The sequence below is a fragment of the Loxodonta africana genome, chromosome 7, assembly GCF_030014295.1.
Source record: "Loxodonta africana isolate mLoxAfr1 chromosome 7, mLoxAfr1.hap2, whole genome shotgun sequence".
Lineage (NCBI taxonomy): Eukaryota > Metazoa > Chordata > Mammalia > Proboscidea > Elephantidae > Loxodonta > Loxodonta africana.
Window position 1 is genome coordinate 3,794,271 of NC_087348.1, and position 24,279 is coordinate 3,818,549.

Sequence of the window (24,279 nt, forward strand, 5' to 3'; positions counted from 1 at the left end):
GGACAGGACAAAAAGTTATTTGCATCAGTTTAAAACAAAGAACAAAGACCTTAAGAAAGAACCTAAGAAAAAATTTAACTCTCAAGTTGCAATACTGAAGGATTCTGCAGGGAAAATATTAAATGACTCAGGAAGCATCAAAAGAAGATGGAAAAATATAGTCACTGTGAAGTAGAGAAAACGTATTTTCTTTAGTGTTTTAGTATTGAAGTAGAGAGAATATATTTTCTAATGTATTAGTATAACTATATAAGCTAGTCTTTGAAACATAATTACTTCCTCTGGAATCTGTCCCACGACGGTTCCTTTAAACAAAAATAATCAATTTTTAGTTGCTAATTAAACTATGTTCCTCTCCCAAGGGGGAAAAAAAACACAAAACCGAGGTGACTGAACAAAGCTTAGATCCATCTTGTGACAGAAACCAGGATGGCATGAAGAGACTTGCAGGACTCCAAGATGACATGAAGAGACTTACAGGGCTTCGATAATAGATCACTTTATCATCCTGTCTACCTCAAAAAAACCCCAACGTTCCTGAAAACTTCTAAACCCTGCCCTTTCCCCTATAAAAACTCTCCAATTAGCCCTCTGGGTTTAGACAGAATTTGAGAGAAATTTAACCTTCTCTGTCTCTTGTACACCGGTGTTCAATAAAGCCCTCTTGCTACTTACCTCCTCCTGTCTCAGTATTGGCTTTTCAACGGGCGGCTCAAATCTGCTATTTGTGTGACAACTGTACCAAAAAGAACTGGTCGACATTCAACCATTCCACAAAGTAGCATAAGATCAGGAACTGATGGTACTGAAGGAAGAGGTCCAAGCTGCACTGATGGCAGTAGACAAAAACAAGGCTCCAGGAATTGACAGAACACCAGCTGAGATGCTTCAACAAACAGATGGAGCACTGGAAGTGCTCACTCATCTACGCCAAGGAATTTGGAAGACAGCTACCTGGCCAACCAACTGGAAGAGATGCATATTTATGCCCATCCCAAAGAAAGGTGATCCAACCGAATGTGGAAATTATCAAACAATATCATTAATACCACACTTAAGTAAAATTACGCTGAAAAAAAAAATGCTGAAGATCATTCAAAAGTGACTGCAGCAATAAATCGACAGGGAACTGCCAGAAATTCAGGCCGGATTCAGAAGAGGACGTGGACCCAGGGATATCACTGCTGATGTCACATGGATCATGGCTGAAAGCAGAGAATACCAGAAGACGTTTACCTGTGTTTTATTGACTATGCAAAGGCATTCGACTGTGTGGATCATAACAAATTATGGGTAACATTGTGAAGAATGAGAATTCCAGAACATTTAATTGTGCTCATAAGGGACTTGTACATAAATCAAGAGGCAGTCGTTCAAACAGAACGAGGGGATACTGCCTGGTTTAAGGTCAGGAAAGGTGTGTGTCAGGGTTGTATCCTTTCACCATATTCAATCTGTATGCTAAGCAAATAATCCGAGAAGGTGGATTATATGAAGAAGAACAGGGCATCAGGATTGGAGGAAGACCCACTGAGAACCTGCGTTATGCAGATGACACAACCTTGCTTGCTGAAAGAGAAGAGTACTTGAAGCACTTACTGATGAAGATCAAAGACCACATTCTTCAGTGTGGATTGCACCTCAACATAAAAGAAAACAAAAATCCTCACAACTGGACCAATAAGCAACATCACGATAAACAGAGAAAGGATTGAGGTTGTCAAGGATTTCGTTTTACTTGGCTCCATAATCAACGTGGCTGGAAGCAGCAGTCAAGAAATCAAACGACGCCTTGCGTCGGGCAAATCTGCTGCAAAGGACCTCCTTAATGTGTCAAAAAGCAAAGACTGAGGCGCACCTGACCCAAGCCCTGGTGTTTTCAATCACCTCATATGCAAAAGCTGAACAATGAATAAGGAAGACCGAAGAAGAATTGACACCTTTGAATTGTGGTGTTGGCAAAGAATATTCAATATACCATGGACTGCCAAAAGTATGAACAAATCTGTCTAGGAAGAAGTACTACCAGAATATTCCTTAGAAGCAAGGATGGCAAGACTACATCTCACATACTTTGGACATGTCAGGAGAGATCAGTGCCTGGAGAAGGACAGCATTCTTGGTAAAGTCCAGGGTCGGTGAAAAAGGGGACCCAGTGGCTGCAACGACAGGTTCAAGGATAACAAAGATTCTGGGCATGGCGAAGGATGGGGCAGTGTTTTGTTCTCTTGTACATAGGGTCGCTACGAGCCAGAACCAACTTGAGGGCACCTAAGAACAAACAGAGGAGTCCTGGTGGCAAAGTGGCTAAGAGCTCAGCTGCTAACCAGCAAGTCTGACCTTTGAATCCCCCAGCTGCTCCTTGGAAACCCTGTGGGGCAGTTGGTTTTGAGCAGGAATTGACTGGGCGGCAATGGGTTTAAAGGCAAAATCCACAAACGAGGAAGACAGATGAAAGGATCATGATTGGTGTTTCCATAAAGTTGTTTACAAAAAAATTCTCCCTGGTAAGGAAATAAAATGCGGAGAAAATGGGAGGTGGTAGTTGCCTGAGGACTGTAAAGCAGAAATCATTCCTGAGAAGGTCAAGTTAAGGGAACCGGGTCAAGGGCAAAATGGGGTCAAGCCTACACAGGAGTCAGAAGCCTCGGTCACGTCAAGGGTCTTGGATTTTAGAGTGCTCCTTGTCCCTGTATATTCAACTCTTTTTTTTTTTTTTTGACTTTATTTTAGAAAAAGAAACGTCTCGGCCAAGCACAGGGAACCCCGCCGCCCTGCTGCCCCCCGGAGGGCGGGGCTTCCCCAGCGCCCGAGCGACCCCGCCGTCAATCTCGCGCGTGGCCGCCGCAGATTGGTGCGCGCAGTGGCCTCGTCCTCAGCCCAGGGGGTGGGCCTAGGCGCTCGCACCAATCGCGTGGCGCCGGGACGTCGGCCCGGAAGAGCCCCGGCCCCGATTGGTCGTCGGCTGCGCTGGGGGCGGGGCCGGCCGCGCGGGGTCAGCTCTCGGCCAGGCTGTGGCTGAGCTGGATCGCACGTGCCTGGCAGCATGCGGAGCGAGCGCGCAGGTGAGGCGGGGGCTGGGCTCAGGTGAGGGCCCTTAGGTCAGCTGGTGCCCGTGCGCGCAGGTGAGGCGGGGGCTGGGCTCAGGTGAGGGCCCTTAGGTCAGCTGGTGCCCGTGCGCGCAGGTGAGGCGGGGCTTGTGCGCGCGGGTGAGCAGGGGGCCGGTGGCCAGGTGAACAGGTTCTCGTGCGCGCAGGTGAGCCGGGGGCGCGTGGGCGCAGGTGAGGGGGGGCTGTGCTGAGGTGAGCAGCGGGCTTGTGCGCGCTGGTAGGAGGGAGCCCTGCTCAGCTGAGGACCTGGTGCTCAGGTGAGAAGGGGATGTGTACTCAGGTGAGCTAGGAGCAGGTGCACGCAGGTGGGGAGGGGCCGGAGGTGTCGGGGCGTCCTGCGGAGCCACCTCGAGATGGGGCTGCTTTGTCCCGGTGCGAGGGCGGGAGCTCCGGGGCAGTGACCGAGAGGCGAGGGCTTCCTGGGCCCGGCTGGTCCTCTCCTTTTCAGGTGCTCCGCACGAATGGGCTGGGCTTTCTCCTCTGAGGAAGCACCAGGAGCAGCCGGCGCTAACCCCCTCGGAGAAGCCGGGGCAGGCGAAGGAGGGGCTGAGTGGCTTTTCTAGGATTGGGCTGAATACCGCGGTGAGGCAGGTGCGGGCAGAACTCCAGAAAGCCAGTGAGCCCTCTTTTTTTTTTTTTCCTACTTTCCAGTTACAAAATAGTGAAAAATATCTTAACCTCTCTCCTGGAAAACGTACAGTTTTATTTAAAAGTCTGTTTTTTTAAAGGTAGGAATTGATCTGGTGGGGTTTCCAACAAAAGGCAAAGAAAGGAGAGAAAATTGGAAGTGAAGAAATGTTTTTTCCCAAAAGTACTATGTGAGTCCTCTCTCACTTGCCTGGCACCTCTTCTGTGTTGGGCCCTGTGCTTGATGCTTTGGCTTAATTCTCAGAACAACCTCATGCCCGTTTTACAGATGGGGAGACTGAGGCCCCGGAGCAGCTCGTCACCTCCCAGCCCTCCTAAACCCCAGAGCCAAGGGTCACTGTTGACATATGAGTCATTTCCACAGCAACAGCCTGGTTTCTCATGCCTGTAGGTGTTCATGGCCTCATGGACACATATATCCTCCCACAACGAATGCAGCCTCCCACACCCGTACCAACACTGAGTTCTTGTATTCTTTTTCATCTTTAAATCCATTTTGGGACATCTCTATGTTTCTCAGTCCCTGTCACTCCTTTGACTAACAAATTTCCAAAACTGACTGTCGGCGGGTCCAATAATATTCCAATGAAATATGTTCATCTATATAAAGTCCGGGTTGCCTCCTGGGGGGCACAAATGGCCAAGCACCAGGCCACGAACGGAAAAGTGGGCAGTTCAAACCCACCAAGAGGTGCCTTGGAAGAAAGGTGTGGTGATCTTGTTCTGAAAGTGGATGGACTTTTGGCATCCCGTTCAAGCTGCCTGGCCTGGTTTTCGAGTCCCACAGAAAGGGTTCTGCCCCTGAGCGTGGGTCTTGGGATGACTCAAGGGCTGTGGTAGGAGGCATTGGTGGCTCAGTGGTAGAATCCTCGTCTTCCATGGGGAAGACTCAGGTCTGATTCCCAGCTGATGCGCCTCATGGGCAGCTACCCCCATCTGTCAGTGGGTGCTTGTGTGCTGCTATGATGCTGAACGGCTTTCAACGGAGCTTCTAGACTAAGGTTGACTAGGAAGAAAGGCCTGGCAATTGGCTTCTGAAAATCAGCTAGTGAAAACCTCATGAATCCCAATGGTCCAATCCGCAACCCATCACGGGGATGGGGCAGGACCAGGCAGCATTTGTTCTGCTTTGCTTGGGGTCCCAATGAGTCAGGGGCCGACTCCACGGCAGCTGAGAATAGCAGCAACGTATGCAAGGTGCTCTGTGATAAGGCTGTCTCCCCCCAGGTGGGGCCTCACCTGGTTTGGGGCCCCTGAGCGCTGAGCTTGCACCTCTCTGGGTCCTGAGAGTGGGCCTTGAATAAATAGCATTTGAGTCCTGTCTGCCTTCAGTCCTGACACTCAGCCTCTCAGTGTCTCCCTCATCCCTCTGCCACCCCCCTCCACCCCACCAGGACTTCATTCAATGAGTTGAGAAGAATCAAGCAGACCTTTTGTGACATAAGAGTCTAGAAATTTCAAGGGGCCAGTTCCAGACGGAAAGCTTCCATTCTGCCGAGAAGTCACCTAACGAGAGGTAAGTACATCTCGGCAGCGCTCATCACTGCGCTGGTGGCGACTTCCCAGCTCTGGAAAAGTACAAAAAGGCAGCCGGTGCCCAGCTGTCCATGCCAGCTGCTGTCTGTGAGTTGTCCAACTGAGGTAAAACACACCCAGAGCACCTCACCCTCCCCTGTTCCCAGCCAGCTGTTGCCAAGGATTTAACTTGCTCATTCATGGCAAAGTTCGGGGAATAAGAGGTGAGGACTCGTGGCGAATGAACTCTGTAGTGAGCTGAAAATATCTTATTTGGCTCTGTGTTAATACTCTGTCCCCTTGGTACATCCTCCGCCTGGCTTTCCCAGACTTAGTTCTGAGGTTGTGCAAGTCCTGGTCTTTTACCAGAGTGTTAGGTAAGATAATCGGAGGTTGGTGTCGGTGCCAGGAGTTGTCTCCACGATGCTTATCTATGACTTGGAGCAATGGAGGGAGATGATGCTCTCTGCTTCTCTGTTCTGTATGGCTAATGCCGTGCAGTGAATTACTTAAGACAGCCCACCTAGCCATAGCCTTTGTGATTCCCACACAATGATTGGGTGGGATTTTGCAATAATCCGTCATTCCTCTGTCAGTTTGTCATGCTGGGGTAGCTTGCATGTTGTTATCATGCTGGAAACTATGTTATGGGTATTTGATATACCAGCAGGGTCACCCATGGTGGACAGGTTTCCACTGAGCTTCCAGACTCAGACAGATAGGAAGAAGGACCTGGTTTGAGAAAATTGGCCAGTGGAAACATTATGAATAGCAGTGGAGCAACGATTATGAGGATGGCACAGAGCCCGGCAATGCTTCGTTCTGTTCTACAAAGGGTCACTATGAGTCACAGCCAACTTGATGGCACCTAATAACAACATGCAGATAAGGTGTTTGTGGCCCACCAACGGGATTGGACAGCCTGTTAGTAATGCAAATAAGATGCGTGGAACCCCTGGGTGGGTGGGGGGGCATACAAATAAGGTATATGGGATCCTTGTAGGGGAGTGGTCAGTTTTGCCATTCCACTGGGCTTAAAAACAGAGTCAATCGCAGAGGTCCCCTCACTACCGGCCAGAAAGAAGAGCGAGTAGCAGAGCACATCCTTTGGACCCATGTCTCTGCGCTGAGAATCCTCTAGACCCAGGAGACAGAGGTTGCTGTAACACTGAGATAGCGCGAGACGGCAAGAAGCAGTAGCAGAACCAGGAGAGCGGCTCAAGACAGCACAGTGGACTTCCTGGCCCACAGAGAGAGAGAGCTGGGCGTCTCTGGTCAGGACGTTTGCTGCTGGGAGTGGGGTGCCTCCGGGCACTTACTGGCAGAGCTAAAGAGCTTTGTGACACTTGCCCAAACAGGGCAGTGGTGGGCCGAAGGCCAGAGAGAGGCCTGCCTGTGGCACAGCCGAGAAGCTGTCCTGACCGAAGAACTGTCCTGAGTCCTTCCTGATCCTGAATGGTAACCTGTTACTCCCCTAATAAACCCCACAACTGTATGTTCTGAGTTCTGGGTAGCCACTGCAACAAATCATGGCACCCAGCGGAGAAGTAGGGTGCCACGAGATGGGACGGCTGGTGTCAGAACTGGTGAAAAGGTTGGAGAACGGGGGTGTGTTTGACCTCCCCGCCACGGGCGTCAGCCTCGGGGGGTTTCGATGCTGGTGATGATTCTCTCTCCTTCCCCTCGTGAAGTTGGCTGCCATTTTTACACAAACGTGTAAATTGGTGCTAGAGATGAACAGAGGTTACCCTGAAACTTGGGTTCAGAGGAGAAGGGGCACCAATCTGGTGATTTTGTTGGGGAGTGGGGGAAGGGGTGTGCGTGAAGACAGGGTCTAAAGCCTGGGGGTGTCTGCTCAGCAAGAAGCAGTAGTACTGCGTGGGGCAGTGGGGCGTCAGATGTTGCGGCTGGGGGGCTGTCAAGGGCGTGCTCACTGCTGTCCAGGCGGCTCTGGCCTGAGAGGACTGCTGTGGACTGTCAGCATTTCTGGGACAGTTTTCTTTTGTTCACGGCTGTTCTACAAATGTTAACAGAGTAACCAGCGTGAAACGAGTCCTGGTGGCATGGCGGTTAAGCACTCGGCCATTACCCAAAAGGTTGGCAGTCTGCTTCCTAAAAGATTTGCAGCCCTGGAAACCCTATGAGGCAGTTCTACTCTGTCCTATAGGGTCGCTATGAGTCAGAATCAACTCGACGGGAATGATTTGGTTTGTTTTTTCTTTTTTAGAGCAGCTTTAGGTACGTGGAGAAATTCTGTTTTCTCTCTTTTGTGGAGTAATTATTTATTGAACGCCTTTTATGTGCCAGACACTATTTTAGGCACTCGTAGTAGAGAGGTGAATAGGACAGAATTTCTGCCCTTGAGTTTACATTCTAATGGGGGAAGGCAGACCATAGACACGCACACAGATAATGGCAGGTGGTAGTGAGAGTCGTCTAGAAAGTAAAGCACCAGGCTGAGTACAGTGGCAGAGAACCTGGGCAGCGGCCACTCTATACTAGCTGGTCAGGGTGGTTTCACTGAGGAGGGGGCATTTTACTTGAGGATGAGGACGCAGGCAAAGAGCCCTCCAAGCAGAGCGAGGAGCAGGTACCAGGAGCTCAGGATGAATGAGGTTAGCCATATTCAAGGCTCAGTAAAACCCTTGTGTGCCTAGAGCAGAGTATAGGAGGGGACAGAGGTGGGAGGGCTCTGAGCCACGGCCATCTGGTTTATGATGTACGTAGGGCGTTCCACCATTTGGAGAGTGGGCTAAGAAGTGCAAAGGCAGGGGAGGAAGGCCAGGTGGGAGGTTACTGCAGGGCTCCAAGGTACAGTGATCTTCCTGCCTGGACTCTGCCCGTCAGGGGCTGGGCTTACAGAAGAGGTGTGCAGGAGCCTGGGGCTGTGGGCTGCCAGCAAGGATGGGTGTCTGGTCTTCACTGGACCCACCTAAATAGAGTGTCTCTCCTTCCTTCAGGGCCCGATGGCTACAAAATCCCAGCCCAGCGTTCCCAAAAGCAAGAACCCCAGCAGCGTCTCCCATGGCACAGCTGAGTCTCAAGGGCAGTGGGGTCGTGCCTGGTAAGGATGTTTGCCCGCCTTCCCAACTATACAATAAAATGGGCAGTTGAAGCACGCGGTTCCCAGCTTTGGGAATTTTATGGACCAGTTAAAAAAAGTTTCTTTTTTAATTGTCAAGAATAACAAAAAATTACCAGGCTCCCATTTTACAAAGTAAAGAATTTTAAAAAAGGAAAAGAAGAAACTTAAAAACTGCAATTGCTGAACAGTGTAGAAAGGATGTGGCCTTAAAATACGGCATAGCTGGTGCCTTTCAGGGTCCCTGGGTGGTTCCCATGATTAAAGCACTCAGCTGCTAACTGAAAGGTTGGAGGTTCAAGTTCACCTAGAGGTGCCTTTGAAGAAAGGCCCGGTAATCTGCTTCTGAAAAGTCAGCCATTGAAAACCCTATGGAGGATAGTTCTACTTTGACACACATGGGGTCGCCATGAGTCAGAATAAAATCAGTGGCAGTGAGTTTTTTTAACTGGTGTCCTTCCACTGCCCTTAGATACTGCTGTCATAGTTCTCATTTTGCCATAGGGCAGTGGGAACTTGGTTATGGATGCGTGTGCTCTGTGGCCCAGAACAGGGGAAGCCCCTGGCCATGATGGTTGGGAAAGGGCTTCCTCCATTCATATTCTGGACGCTGAGCTTTCCGTGAGCTAAATAATGTACTATGATTTCGTTTTCCCCTTGCATGACTTTTAGTTTTTCCTGGAGTTAGCAGTTGCCTCACTTATTCCATTTGCTGAGGTTTCTATGCATCTGTCGGTCATTTTTTTTCTGAATGCTCCAGCAGAGCTGCCACTGCCCCATAGAGTTTCCAAGGAGCGCCTGGCAGATTTTAACTGCCGACCCTTTGGTTAGCAGCCGTAGCACTTAACCACTACGCCTCCAGGGTTTCCGAGCTGCCACATACATATCAATAATTTTTCTGAACACTCAAACACGCCAAAAATTTTTATGTGTACTAAGTCCTGATTGATCATGATAGAGCACACATGTTGTGTGGCTTCTCCAGGCAGAAGGGAGGGCTTTGCACCAACAGCTGACAGCTGGTTTGAACAATGGGGCCCATACATGGGAGCAAACCATTCTGTGTGTGAGGGCATCTCAGCACCTTGCGTGAGGTCAGAGGGATGGATGGGCACTGCGTGACCACCGGCTGTCCTGCCTCCTAGGGAGGTGGACTGGTTTTCCTTAGGGAGTGTCATCTTCCTACTGCTGTTTGCCCCGTTCATCGTGTACTACTTCATCATGGCGTGCGACCAGTACAGCTGCTCCCTCATGGCCCCCGTGGTGGACATTGTCACCGGGCGTGCTCACCTCTCGGACATCTGGGCCAAGACCCCACCAGTGACAAAGAAGGCAGCCCAGCTCTACGCCGTGTGGGTTACATTCCAGGTGAGCCCTTCCTGCCACCACGGTTGGGGCACATTGCATGTGACAGGTCCCCTCCTTCTGGGGTTGTTGTTATGTGCCAGTGTCTTAGGCTGGGTTCTGTAGATAAGTAAAACCAGTAAAGTGTATAAATATATGTAGAGATTTATATCAAGGAAAGCGCTTACATGACTGTAGAGGCTGGAACGTCCTAAGTCCAGTAACCCCAGGGGCTGGCAAACCCAAGGTTGGCAGGTCGGAGAGCAGGGCTTTTGCTCACAGGCTGAGAAGATTGATGAATCCCAAGGTCAGCAGGTAAGCTGCTAGCTGAAGTCCCAGGAACCGGAGGGCAGATGAACAGGAGGCAGCTGCAGGACCCAGAGCAGGCAAAAGCCAGAACGTCCACTTATATTCAGATGCAGGCCACACACCCAAGGAAACTCCCTTTGAACTGATTGGCTACTCACAGTAGATCCCATCATGGGAGGGATTACATGTAAACACTGAGAATCATGGGCCGGCCAAGTTGACACACAATCTTAACCATCACAGCCATCGAGTCGATTCTGACTCATAGTGACCCCGTGTGCCCGATAGGGTTTCCTAGGCCATGATCTTCACGGGAGCAGATTGCCAGGTCTTTCCTCATGTGGAGCTGCTGGGCGGGCTGGAACCACTGACCTTTTGGTTAGCAGCCAAGCACTTAACCATTGCGCCACCAGGGCTCCTTCCTGTTTGGATAAAACAAAAAAAACCCATTGCCGTGGAGTCAATACTGACTCACAGTAACTCTCTAGGATAGAGGAGAACTGCCCTGTAGGGCTTCCAAGGAGCGGCTGATGGATTCAAACTGCCGACATTTGGTTAACACTGAGCTCTTAACCACTGCGCCACCAAGGTCCTTGCCATTTGTCTGAGAAGTGGGACCCTGACTCAGAGGGACCCTTGAGATCCGGGGGCCTGATGGCCAAACTGGACATACTCAGCTTAGTCAACAGATACAGGGTGAGAAACACCACCGATCAGTGCGCATTGTGGACACATCTCCAGTGGGATTCTCAGCAGCCCTGTAGGGGACGTGCCGAGGACTAAGGACAGGAGTACCTGGGAGGGCAGGGGGCGGCACGGGGAAGCCTTATACTTAACAGGAACCTTGTCTTGCGATGGCTAAAGGGGAAGAGCCCCCAGCCCCGAGGGGACACTCATGGTCACAAGAGATGCCACGCAGCAAAGCCAAGGCCTGTGTTTCCTAACAGGACATCACACAGCCCTGGCCAAGGGCATCTCTGGTCTGCCATGGCCACCCACTGGCCTCCAGGTTCCCCGGGGATGGGCTGTTTTCACACAGCAACGTTCCTCATTGTCTAAACCCAGGACGTTTCCAGGGAAACAGTGCTGGGCAAAGGCAGACCATGATTTCCTCCACGGAGGAGGGCTTGGACCTTAGCTATTGCTCCCCAGGGTCAGTCCAAGTTAATGGGTTCAGACTTGCCCCAGATCTCTTAGTCTCACTACATGAAAAGGGATTGTTAGTTTTTCAGTGGCTGATTTTTTGGAAGTAGATTGCCAGGCCTTTTGAGACATCTCTGTGAGGACTCAAACCTCCAGCCTTTCAGTTAGCACCCGACTGTGTTAACTGTTTCGCCACCAGGGACTCCCAAAGAAACATATTGTTGTTGGGTGTCATCAAGTCAATTTTGACTTATAGCGACCCCATGGGACAGAGTAGAACTGCCCCATAGGGTTTTCTAGGTGGGTTCGAACTGCCAGCCTTTCAGTTAGCAGCCGAGCACTTTACTGTGGAGTCACCAGGGCCCCTATAAAAAGTGACTGAGGCAGCATTATTCGTAACTGCCAAAAGGTGGACGCAACCCGAATGTCCATCAGCTGGGAATGGATAAACAAAATGGGGTCCATCCCTACAGTGGAATATCACTCAGCCCTAACGAGGAGGGATGAACCTTGAAAACACTACGCTGACTCAAAGGAGGCAGACACAAAAGGCCGCATGTTGTGTGATTCCATCTGTATGAAATGTCCAGAGCAAGCAAAGCCATAGAGACAGAAAGAAGGTTAGTGGGTGCCAGGGGATGGGGCGGGGCGGAGGGGGAGGGGGGCCTTGTCTCTGGAGTGACGACAATGTCCTGGAATTAGGTAGCGAAGATATTGCATTCGCCTTGTGGATATACTGAAAACCTACTACCTGTGCCCTTAAATGGGTGAACTTTATGATCTGTGAATAACATCTCAATAAATTGGCAAAAAAAAAGTGACTGGCAAGGACTTGTGTGTGAGTGTGAGGGCGCAAGTGAGTCACGTGGGGAGAATGTTGGTGCTTTAGTTTAAAAACAAGTTTCCCTTTCAGGAGCCCCTTTAGGAAGGGGAAGAGAACCTGCAGTCAGAACTCCCAGAAGCTATAAAGTCCTCTGGAATAAAATCCCCGCGAGTGCTCGCCTTCCACGCGGGAGACCTGAGTTCAATTCCCAGCCGCCTCACCTCCAGCACGGCCACCACCTGTCTGTCAGTGGAGGCTTGTGTGTTGCTAGGATGCGGACCAGGTTTTGGTGGAGCTTCCAGGCTAGGATGGGCTAGGAAGAAAGGCCTGGAAATCTACTTCTGAAAGCTATGAAAACCCCGTGGATCACAGCGGTCTGGGGATGATGCAGGACCAGGCAGCGTTTTGTTCTGTTGTATACATTTAGTTGGGGTCGCCGTGAGTCGGGGGCTGACTTGGCAGCAGCTGACAACAAGCATACCACCGTCAGCGTAATCTCCTGCATCAGCACAGTGCCTTCTGGGGAGTTTGTCGTCTCAGTCGATGAAAGCAAGGCTCTGTTGAAACTCAGGCTGTCCTCCCTTGGCTCTGTGTGACGTGGCTTGATCTCTTCCCGTGTTTCAGGTGGTTTTGTACTCACTGCTTCCTGACTTCTGCCATAAATTTCTGCCGGGCTACGTCGGGGGAGTACAGGAGGGGGCTGTGACTCCTGCAGGTAACCTTTTCTTGGGGCCGTGTCTGTACTTCTTTCTGCCCACACCCAGCCTCCCCCCCCATGCCGACTTCCCTTCTCCAGGGCTGCTGAGTGCCCACCCCTACTGTGGCAGCCAGGGCCGGCTGTGCCTGGCGTTTCAGTCCACGGCACCTGCCCTCTCCCTGGCCCTTTTTCATCCCGAAGCTGTGCACTGGAAGAATAAAGCTTCATTTTGCTTGGCAGCCAGGGACTGTCCCAGGCACAAGGCTGAAAATGGCTTTCTTCAGTAGAGAAGGAGCGGGGTGGCACCCCAGCCCTCCTCGAGCCCCATAGCTGGTTGCCGTCATTGGGCTAACGGAGCCTGGTGTTCCCACGGGGCAGGCCCTTCTTCGGGAGACTGGCTGCTTTGTCATTCATTCCCCTCCTTTAGGACAACCTGCAGGGAACCCGACCTATGGCAGGGCACTGGGGTGAGGATTTGAATTCCTTTCAGTCTCTGTCTGTCGCCAGCTACCCGCTAGGGAAGGGCAGGGTCCCCCGACAGTTACAAGGAGCGTGGCAGCCTAGAGGGGATCCTTGTTCCACCCGGCCTTGACGGCTCTAACCATCTGCAGATGGTGGCCCAGAGAAGGGGGAGGTTCCACCTCCTTTCCCTGCCGGTTAACCCCCACACCCCCGCCCAGGACTTGGCCCCCAGGAACAGTTAGTTTCTCAACCAACAGTGTGACATGCCACCCACCCCGACCATTGTGACTAAACCCCAAAAAACAAAACCTGTCGCCATCAAGTCAATTCTAACTCGTGGTCCCATGTGTTTCAGAGTAGAACTTCCCCATAGGGTTTTCTTGGTTATAATCTTTCTGGAAGTAGATTGCCAGGCCTTTCTTCCACAGTACCACGGGGCAGGTTCAAACCACCAACTTTCAGTTTGTAGCCAAGTGCAAACCATTTGCACCTCCCAGAAACCCTCACTGTGACTTTGGGGACTAGGATTTCAGCAAAGCTGAGCGGTGTCTTTAGGGAGGGGGTCAGGGGGTGTCCAGAGAGGCCAGGAGGCAAGTCAGATCTGAGCCAAAGCGGGCACCTTCGGGCCATCGACCTCATGCCGGCCGGAGACCTTGCTGACGTTTGCCTCTTCTCTTCGCAGGTGCTGTCAACAAGTATGAGATCAACGGCCTGCAGGCCTGGCTCATCACACACCTCCTCTGGTTTGCCAACGCCCACCTCCTGTTCTGGTTCTCGCCAACCATCATCTTCGACAACTGGATCCCACTGCTGTGGTGCACAAACGTTCTCGGCTATGCCGTCTCCACATTCGCTATGATCAAGGGCTACCTGTTCCCCACCAATGCCAAAGACTGGTAGGTTCCTTACTAGCCTAGCCGGTCAAGGCTAGAATGAAGAGCTGATGTTGCCCCGATTGCTTTTCTGTTGCCTTGGGGTCAAGAGTCCTTCCAGGTTGCAGCCTGTAAAGATTACAGCCAAGAATCCATCAGCAGGTTAATGAAACAACCTTTTGAATCCTGGGGGACATCCTTTGTTTTTCTTTTTCTTTTCTTCTTTTTGTGAAGATACATACAGCAAAAATACATCAATTCAACCATTTTTATCTGTACAATTCAGCGACGTTGGTCGTATTCTTCAAGTTGTACCACCTTCTGGATAACCTTTTCCAAGTTGTTCCACCATCTTTAGCACAAACTCACTAACCCCCTAAACTTCTCATCTAACCTTTTGAGCTGCTGTTGTCGATTTGATCTCATATAGATAATTCCTTAAAAGTGCACAGTGCTCAAGGCAAACATGCTGTTCTAATTAAGCTAAATTATTGTTTGGTTTAAAGGTGACTTCAGGGGGTAGTTTTGGTTTTAGGTTTGCAGATTTTCTCAGAGCAATAGTTTCAGGAGTTCATCCAGCCTCAGTGACCCCAGAGAGTCTGGGTTCCATGAGATTTTGAAGTTCTGTTCCACGGTTTCCCCCTTTTCATCAGGATTCTTCTATAGGATCTTTGATCGAATTGGAGAACATCCTTTCTCATGGCTGGGTGGCTTCTCCTGCCTGCGGAAATCTCAGATGAACATGGCCATGTCCATCTTTGGTGACCGAGTCCTTTCCTGTAGGCCTGTCATAAGGCATGAAAACTGGAAAGACAGATTCTGACTGAGGCAAAGGTAGCCCATGGCCTCTGCTGAACTTCTAGTATGGTCCAAAATAATTTTAGGGAGCAGTCTTGTTATCTCAGCAATTTTAATGTAGCAACTTCCCAGGGAGAACTTGCTGGTTGGGTCATTCTCATGCAAGCCTTGGGCTGGACAGTGGTCAGCCAACCACCCACCCGTCTATTCTTCATCAGGTGTTATTGGGCTCCTTCTGTGGAATGTTGTAGAACAAGAGTCTTGTTCTTGGGGTGTTTCCATTTTAGCCTGGAGACCCCAAAAAGCCAAAGCTTGTTTTCTTTAACTTATACCCCTAGGACTTTGAAGATGTCTCTGGCTGGTAGTTTTTTGTAGCTTGTGGAATGATAGAACGATGAAGCCAGCCTTCTTCTGTGGCTCATGGCCTCGTTCCCACTACTTTATAATCACATCAGGAGGCCCTGGGTGGTGCAGGCGGCTAAGCACTTGGCTGCTAACCGAAAGGTTGGAGGTTCCAGTCCGCCAGAGGCACCTCAGAGTAAAGGCCTGGCGTTCTGCTTCGGAAAATCAGCCGCTGGAAACAGCGTGGAGCCCAGTTCTGCGCTGACACAGGTGGAGGTGCCATGAGTTGGAGTCCGCCTGAGGGAAAGTGGATTGGGGTTTTTTTTTTTTCTTGTATAATCACAACTCTCGTAGACTTTGCGTATTTTGCTTCTGTCTCCTTTATCCTGAGAGAATGTAACAGGAAAATATATTTTTCTGATTAACACAGGTATTCTTGTGTGTTTATAGCAAGTCACACCTGATAAAGGCCACTGTGTGGGTTATCTCAGCCGATTCTGTAGGCACCCTGGGGGCTGTGGGGTCAGGGGCTGTCTTAGTTCTCCAGTGCTGCTGTAACAGAGATACAAGTAGGGGGCTGTAACAAACAGAAATTTATTTTCTCACAGTTTAGGCTAGAGGTCTGAATTCAGGGTGTGGGCCCAGGGAAGGCTTTCGGTCTGTCAGCCCCGGGAGGAAGGTCCTTGTCTCTTCACCTTCTGCTTCCTGGTTCCTTGGTTATCTCCATTTGTTTTGGCATCATATCCCATCTCTCTCTCTGCTCGTTTGTTTAGTTAATCTTTTTATATCTCAAAGTACACCTTATACTAATCCTGCCTGATTAACACAGCAAAGACAACCTATTTCCAAATGAGATTACAACCCCAGGCATGTTGTTGTCGATTGTTGTTAGGTGTCCTCCAGTCAGTTCCGACTCATAGTGACCTATGCACAACAGAACAAAACACCGCCCGGTCCTGAGCCATCCTTACAATCCTTGTTATGCTTGAGCCCATTGTTGCAGCCACTGTGTCAGTCCACCTCGTTGAGGGTCTTCCTCTTTTCCTCTGACCCTGTACTCTGCCAAGCATGATGTCCTTCTCCAGGGACCGATCCCTCCTGACAACGTGTCCAAGGTATGTAAGACGCAGTCTCACCATCCTTGCCTCTAAGGAGCATTCTGGTCGTACTTCTAAGACAGATTTGTTCGTTCTTCTGGCAGTCCGTGGTATATTCAATATCCTTCGCCAACACCACGATTCAAAGGCGTCAACTCTTCTTCGGTCTTCCTTATTCATTGTCCAGCTTTCACATGCATATGATGCAATTGAAAATACCATGGCTTGGGTCAGGGGCACCTTAGTCTTCAAGGTGACATCTTTGCTCTTCAACACTTTAAAGAGGTCCTTTGCAGCAGATTTACCCAATGCAATGCGTCTTTTGATTTCTCGACTGCTGCTTCCATGGCTGTTGATTGCGGATCCAAGTAAAATGAAATCCTCGACAACTTCAATCTTTTCTCCGTTTATCATGACGTTGCTTATTGGTCCATTCGTGAGGATTTTTGTTTTCTTTATGTTGAGGTGTAATCCATACTGAAGGCTGTGGTCTTTTATCTTCATCAGTAAGTGCTTAAAGTCCTCTTCACTTTCAGCAAGCAAGGTTGTGTCATCGGCATATCACAGGTTGTTAATGAGTCTTCCTCCAATCCTGATGCCCCGTTCTCCTTCATACAGTCCAGTAGAGGAGGACGTGGAACCAAGGATATCATTGCTGATGTCAGATGGATCCTGGCTGAGAGCAGAGCATACCGGAAGGATGTTTACCTGTGCTTTAGTGATTACACAAAGGCATTTTACTGTGTGGACCATAACAAGTTGTGGATGACACTGCGAAGAATGGGAATGCTGGAACACTTCATTGTGCTCATGGGGAACCTGTACATGGATCAAGAGGCAGTTGTTTGGAGAGAACAAGGGGACGCTGTGTGGTTTACAGTCAGGAAAGGCGTGCGTCAGGGTTGTATCCTTTCACCATACCTATTCAATCCGTATTTCACCCCAGGCATAGAGGTTAGGATTTTCAACACGTATTTTGGGGGAACACAATTCAATCCATAAGATGCAACAAATGGTTAGGTTGCTTGTCCAGCCAGCGGATGCTGTGGGGCCTGGAACTGGCCCCTGGTTTGGAGCAGGGCGTTTTCTGTCACTGTGTCACTTTGGTACAATTTATCCTTCTATTTGCTCATGGGAGGCCCGATGCCCTGGGAATCTGCTCTAAAATATAGGCTTGGCTGGGAAATGAAATCTTCATTCTGTCGGACCACCTCTGCAACCCACCTCTGCCATGCCCCAGGGAACTCAAGAGGCTGAGGAGAGACCTGGGTGCCAGCTCCAAGAGGCTCTCAGCACAGGTTCTGTCCCTTCACCTTCCTTGAAAGTACCTGTTTCTCCACTGTCTGTGGTGTGCTCCAAATGCTTCTAGGGTGGAAGTCAGCAAGGGCACAGGGGGACAAGCAAGGGCCAAGCTGACCCCGCTGCTCCTGGCCCTTTGCTCCGGTCGTCCATCACAGACACGGAGGCCCCAGTTCATGCTGAGCACCGTCCACAAAGGCAAGCCAGGCCACGTGGCGTGGGAGGTGCTGATGACTGTCGGTGCTAGGTGCTTCGAGTCGGCTCTGACGCACTGTGATGTTGTGTACCGTGCGAGTCGGCTCTGACGCACTGTGATGTTGTGTACCGTGCGAGTCGGCTCTGACGCACTGTGATGTTGTGTACCGTGCGAGTCGGCTCTGACGCACTGTGATGTTGTGTGCCGTGCGAGTCGGCTCTGACGCACTGTGATGTTGTGTGCCGTGCGAGTCGGCTCTGACGCACTGTGATGTTGTGTGCCGTGCGAGTCGGCTCTGACGCACGGTGATGTTGTGTGCCGTGCGAGTCGGCTCTGACGCACTGTGATGTTGTGTGCCGTGCGAGTCGGCTCTGACGCACGGTGATGTTGTGTACCGTGCGAGTCGGCTCTGACGCACGGTGATGTTGTGTACCGTGCGAGTCGGCTCTGACGCACGGTGATGTTGTGTACCGTGCGAGTCGGCTCTGACGCACGGTGATGTTGTGTACCGTGCGAGTCGGCTCTGACGCACGGTGATGTTGTGTACCGTGCGAGTCGGCTCTGATGCACGGTGATGTTGTGTACCGTGCGAGTCGGCTCTGACGCACGGTGATGTTGTGTACCGTGAGAAGACGGGGCCCAGTTCTGTGCTCTGTCCGTGATTGTTGCTATGTTTGAGTCCACCGTTGTCGCCGTTGTGTCAGTCTGTCTTGCTGAGGGTCTCCCTCGGTTTCGATGACCCTCTACCAAACAGGATGTCCTTTTCTAGCAATTGGTCTTTCCTGATGATGTGTCCAAAGACAAGGAGATGAAGTCTCGCCACCCTCCCTCCTAAGTGGCGCTCGGGCTGTACGTCCCCCAGAACCGGCTTGGGCGCTCTTCTGGCAGCCCACGGTACCTTCGGCGGTCTTCCCGACCCCACAGTTGGAACACATCGGTTCTTCCATCTCCTTTTTCCTTGTTCAGTCTTCAGGTGGTTGGAAGGCTCGTTGACTAAATGCATCTTTTTTTTTTTTTTTTAACTTTTTCAGCAAATTCACAGGCAATGTCTTTTACAACTACATGATGGGTATTGAGTTTAATCCCCGAATCGGCAAGTGGTTTGACTTCAAGCTGTTCTTCAATGGACGCCCTGGGATTGTTGCCTGGACCCTCATCAACCTGTCCTTTGCAGCCAAGCAGCAGGAGCTGTACGGCCGGGTGACCAACTCCATGATCTTGGTCAACATCCTGCAGGTGACCTGGCTGCGACTGGCGGGGACGGGGTGCAGACCCTCATTCGCAGGGCGCTGGGCAGATGGTTTTCAGGTGACCCTGCCGGTTGCTGTCAGGCGGATTCCAACTCATAGCGACCCCGTGTGCACAGAGTCGAACTGCTCCGTAGGGTTTTTAATGGCTGTGGCCTTTCAAACGCTGATTGCCAGGCCTTTCTTCTGAGGCACCTCTGGGTGGACTCAAACCTCCAGCCTTTCTATTAGCCGCCTAGCACTTAACCCTTTCCACTACTCGGGAACTCCTCATACACTCTGGTCCACCACTTTTAAGAGAACCCACCCCCCACATACATATCTTTGGGGAGCAGGCTACGAGCACATGGTGAAAAACCCCACTGCAGGTGTGGTGCTGGCCCCCAGGTGGGACCAGGCAGATGCAGCCCAGCCAGCCGGGTCCAGGAAGTTTTCCCTTGGGGATTGCCCTTGGCAGGATCTAGGGTGAGTAATAGTTAACCAGGAAGAGAGGGGAGGGAAGGGAGCATTCCAGGTGGAGGAGTGGCCTGTGCAAAGTCCTGTGGCAGGAGAGGTTGGCAAGTCTGGGGAACAGAAATGTGTTGAGTTTGGAACATAGGGGCCACATGAATTCTCGCCTTCTGTGGGGGAGACCCAGGTTTGATTCCCAGCCAAGACCCAGGTTTGATTCCCAGCCAACACGTCTCACGCATAACCACCACCACCCGTCTGTCGGTGGAGGGCTTGCATGCTGCCATGGTGCCAAACAAGTGTCAGCAGAGCTTCCGGACTAGGACAGACTAGGAAGAAAAGCCTGGTGATCTACTTCCGAAAATCAGCCGTTGAAAATCCCATGGAGCCCAGTTCTACTCTGGTGCCTGTGGGGTTGCCATGAGTCAGGGTCAGCTTGAAGACGACTGGTTTGGGGCTTGTTAAAGGGACTTCCTTGTTGTCAGGCTCCTCAGGGTCTTTAACATATGAATAGATGCTTGCAGCTCTCCAGAAAGAAAGGTTACTCGCAGCGTTTCTCCGACTCCTTCCACCGTGGGTCTCTCTCTCTCTCTCTTTCTCTCTGTCGTGGAGAGCCTCGTAGCATCACAAGCATCGCGGTCTGCCCATTCTGGAATGACCCCGCTCAATTCTGTCCTACTCACCACTTAAGGCCTCGAAGGGGTTTTCCCAGTTGGACCCCCGGGTCTCAGGGGCCCCCCTCGAGGGGGTGTCGTTGTCACCCCTTGTCCATCTGTGCAGTGGACATCGACCTGCCCCACCTTGCGGGGTCACAGGTCACTGCGGGTCACTGGGCCACAGGGGCAGTTGGTGGGAAAAATGTCAGGCGACCTGCTGACGTGGACGGTAATGTGGTTGCCCCCTGCTCTGTGGACGGTCCCCAAGCCCTTCACCAGAGCAGCTTCTTTCTGCTCCACTTCCTGGGGGAATCATGGGTACCCTTTCTGGTAACCATTTGTGGGCCCCCCAGTCCTCGTGCAAAGGCACCCTCCCCAAGTCCCCAGCAGGGGGGAAGGATAGAGCAGCCACCATCCAGGTGACCCGTGTACCTGCAAGAGCGCGGTTCTCCCAAGGCCTTCCAGCCGTGCCCCGGGGGGAAGGTGGTGGCCAACGGCTGCCCTGCCTTGCAGGCCATCTACGTGCTGGACTTCTTCTGGAATGAAACTTGGTACCTGAAGACCATTGACATCTGCCACGACCACTTTGGATGGTACCTGGGCTGGGGGGACTGCGTTTGGCTGCCGTACCTTTACACGCTGCAGGTGAGGCTGGGGGCAGGTGGGTGGGCGGGAGCTCAGGGCACAGGTCGCCTGGTCCAGGAGCACGCCCAGGCTGCTCTGAGAGCTGGAGCCCTGACCAGCACCCTTTTTTAAAAAAATAATTTATTTTATATTTGTTGTTGAGACTGTCCACCAATTCAGCCATTGCTCCATGTATGATTCAGTGACACTGCTCACATGCTCTGGGTGTACACCATTCTCACCCTCCATTCCCCAGTTGTTAGCCCCTGTCTTTTAGGGGACGCAATTCAGGCCATCACATGGGTGTAACATGCACACACACATTTGTACGTTTACTCATTTGTTCCCCACAGCCACCATCTGAGGTGGGCACTTTCATTTACAGATGGGGAAACTAGGGCATGACACTTGGGTAGGAGCTAGGAGGGCAGGGCAGGATTTGAACCCAGGCCTGTGTGCATCGCGTGACCCGTCCCTCTCGCCCCCCAGGCCTGTGCGCATCGCGTGACCCGTCCCTCTCGCCCCCCAGGCCTGTGCGCATCGCGTGACCCGTCCCTCTGGCCCCCCAGGCCTGTGCGCATCGCGTGACCCGTCCCTCTCGCCCCCCAGGCCTGTGCGCATCGCGTGACCCGTCCCTCTCGCCCCCCAGGCCTGTGCGCATCGCGTGACCCGTCCCTCTCGCCCCCCAGGCCTGTGTGCATCGCATGACCCCCTTCTCGCCCCCCAGGGCCTGTACCTGGTCTACCACCCGGTTCAGCTCTCCACCCCACACGCTGTGGGCGTCCTGCTGCTGGGCCTGCTGGGCTACTACGTCTTCCGGATGGCCAACCACCAGAAAGACCTGTTCCGCCGCACGGATGGGCGCTGCCTGATCTGGGGCCAGAAGCCCAGGGTCATCGAGTGTTCCTACATGTCGGCCGACGGGCAGAAGCACCACAGCAAGCTGCTAGTGTCCGGCTTCTGGGGCGTGGCTCGCCACTTGAACTACACGGGCGACCTGATGGGCAGCCTGGCCTACTGCCTGGCATGCGGTGGCGGCCACCTGCTGCCCTACTTCTACGTCATCTATATGACCATCCTGCTGACCCACCGCTGCCTGCGGGATGAACACCGCTGTGCTAACAAGTATGGCCGCGACTGGGAGCGCTACACGGCCGCTGTGCCTTACCGCCTGCTGCCCGGAGTCTTCTAAAGGGCTCAGGAAGGAGCTGTCGGAGCCACTGTTGAGAACATTTGGAGCTGGGTCGAGAGCCCAGTGTTTGGTAGGTGGTGGGTTTCCAATAAATATTAGCAGCTTTCCTTCCCCCTTGTCCTCAAGGGACTTCTGAGTGTTACACAGATGCCCTCTCGCCAGGAGGGACTGATTTTCAGTATTCACAGTCCAGAGGGCAGGAGGATGACCTGGTCACCTCTAATAGCCATTTGGTGACAGCTTTTCTTTGTATTGGAGGCCCGAGCCGCCGCACTGCCCAGACAAACTGTTACAAGATGAGAAGTCTTCCAGCTCCCTGCTGTTAGGGCTGTACTTTCCCTTGCTAAGTGAAGTGGAAGTGAGAGATGAGGCCTGCTAGTTATCCATTTCTTGTCTCTCAGCTCCAAATCTGCCCTTCTTGCCTGCTTTGCCTCAGTGGGCCCGACCCTGTAGGTGTTTCTCCTTTGCAGTGTGCACCATGTTAAACTTGCCACTAGAGGGCACTGAGGGACACTGCACGAGGACGAGGCCTCTCCTCCCAGTTCCGGGGCTTCCATTTGGTTTCCTCCGTGTTCCCGCTGTTCACCTTTCAGCGGTGCAGGGCAGGGTGTCAGTGGCAGTCTGCCCTGAGTGTGCCCACCCTCATTAGCTCACAGCAACCACCTCACTGTGGCCTCACGGTACAGACACTGCACCCCCTGGCCTCACTGTCGTTGGGTTTCCTGCAGGCCATCCAGCAAACTTCATACACTGGGCCTCGACCGTGCCTTCTCCAGTGAGGCTCAGGGGAAGGGCTACCTTCTCAACAGTCTTCCTTCCTGGGGTGCTGTTCTTCAGATCTAGGGTGTTCTTTATAAGTTAACCCCCCATTAGCAGTAATAATTCTTTAATTAAATTTTTTTCTTTTGAATTACTGTGTGGTTTCTGTCTCCTGATTGGACCTGAATGATAGGTAGGTGGATGGATGGATGAACGGTTGCCTGTCCTGTGTCATCCTCACCGTCACTGGCATGTTCAAGTCCATTGCTGTGGCCACTGTTCCAGCCCATCTCACCAAGGGTCCCACTCACCCTCACTGGCCCTCCACTTCTCCAAACATGATGGCCTCCTCCAGTAATGATCCCTCCTGATGACGTGCCCAACGCAAGCGAGTTGGCCGGTGCTCTGTTGTGATCCACAGGGTTTTCATTGGCTAATTTTCAGCAGTAGGACACCAGGCCTTCCTTCCTAATCTGGTCTCAGTCTGGAAGCTCCACTGAAACCTGTCCACACGGGTGATCCTGCTGGTGTTTGAGGTATCAGTGGGTTAGCTTTCAGCACCACAGCAACATGCAGGCCACCAATGTAGAACAGACGGACAGGTGGATGGGATTGACACAGGGCTCTGTCCTGGGACGTAGAAGGGATGGATGTCCAAGAAATGTCTGATCTGGTACTCCACGCTGTGCTGAAGCTATGGGTCACCTCCAGAGGGATTCTGTGGAGTGGCCCTACACCTCCCAAGATCAGCCCTTTGGTTGGGGCTGTTCTTGTGTTAGACTGGGGAGCCCATTCCATTCACCTAAGGGGAAAAAGTCCAGCGTGGCCCCTGCTCCCCAGCAAAGGCACAGAAGAGATTCCTGGCTGAGCTGTACTGGAGAAGCCAGAAGGGGTGCTGGGTCCACCCGATGTGGGGAAAAACTGAAGAGTAAAAGCTGTGAATCTGCCAGGTTAGAACCTCTGAGCAAAGAGAGAGGGTGTTTCCAAAGAGCCTGAAGGGAATGGGAACTGGTGACCCTGCCCGGCCAACCTTAGAGCAGTGATTGCCACACGCTGGTGCCCTCCCCCCGACAGATTGAAGCCCACGCCAGGTGGGTTGAAGTCTCAGGCATCTGTATTTGTCACTAGCCAGACAAGTGATTGTGACACCAGCCGGACTGGGGAACCAGCCGGGATAAAAGCCGGGATAGCACCGGGCAAATTGGATCCGTCCTTTCCTTCCCAGGCTTGGAATGCATTCATTTTATGGTGCACTTGACTACTAACCTAAAGGTTGGCAGTTAAAACCCACCCAGCAGTGCTATGGAAGAAAGGCCTGGCAATCTGCTTCTGTAAAGATTATAGCCAAGAGAACCCTATTGGGCAGTTCTACTGCATAACACACACTCGCCGTGAGTCAGAATTGACTTGACGGCAACAGATTAGAAGACTGGATGGTGGTGATCTCAGACCTGGGGCCCTCCTGCCCACATCTAAATTCTGGCCACACCCTTTAGCAGCTCTGTGGCCTTGAATAGGTGCCTTGTCCTCTTCGTGCCTCTGCTTCCTCGTCTGAAAAATTAGGGTAATTGGGATGGTTTTTGTGCCTTGTGAGAAGGGTTTGCCAGGCTGATT

At 51.8% G+C, this 24,279-nt stretch overlaps 1 protein-coding gene across 4 annotated transcripts; it reads left to right on the plus strand.

Moving 5' to 3' along the window:
* The first annotated feature begins 2,975 nt into the window (after positions 1 to 2,975).
* DHCR7 (7-dehydrocholesterol reductase) lies at positions 2,976 to 22,819 on the plus strand. 4 transcript variants are annotated; one of them, XM_010601920.3, is made up of 10 exons: positions 3,007 to 3,065; positions 3,839 to 3,928; positions 5,153 to 5,274; positions 8,234 to 8,337; positions 9,501 to 9,723; positions 12,599 to 12,689; positions 13,816 to 14,029; positions 18,769 to 18,973; positions 20,604 to 20,735; positions 21,442 to 22,819. In XM_010601920.3, exons 4-10 carry the CDS (start codon positions 8,240 to 8,242, stop codon positions 21,904 to 21,906), a joined length of 1,428 nt encoding a protein of 475 aa, XP_010600222.2. In that variant the 5' UTR covers positions 3,007 to 3,065; positions 3,839 to 3,928; positions 5,153 to 5,274; positions 8,234 to 8,239; the 3' UTR covers positions 21,907 to 22,819. The 4 variants fall into 4 exon arrangements, with proteins under 4 accessions (XP_003422624.2, XP_010600222.2, XP_064143680.1 ...); XM_003422576.4 differs by lacking the exon at positions 3,839 to 3,928 and having other exon boundaries at positions 2,976 to 3,065; XM_064287609.1 differs by lacking the exon at positions 3,007 to 3,065 and having other exon boundaries at positions 3,389 to 3,928.
* The last annotated feature ends 1,460 nt before the right edge of the window (positions 22,820 to 24,279 follow it).

Excerpts from the sequence above, each read along its gene's own strand:
- DHCR7 (XM_003422576.4), top strand. The coding sequence starts at position 8,240 with ATGGCTACAAAATCCCAGCCCAGCGTTCCCAAAAGCAAGAACCCCAGC. Across the intron at positions 14,030-18,768 it reads CCCACCAATGCCAAAGACTG|CAAATTCACAGGCAATGTCT; the intron begins GTAGGTTCCTTA and ends TAACTTTTTCAG. Across the intron at positions 18,974-20,603 it reads TCTTGGTCAACATCCTGCAG|GCCATCTACGTGCTGGACTT; the intron begins GTGACCTGGCTG and ends CCTGCCTTGCAG.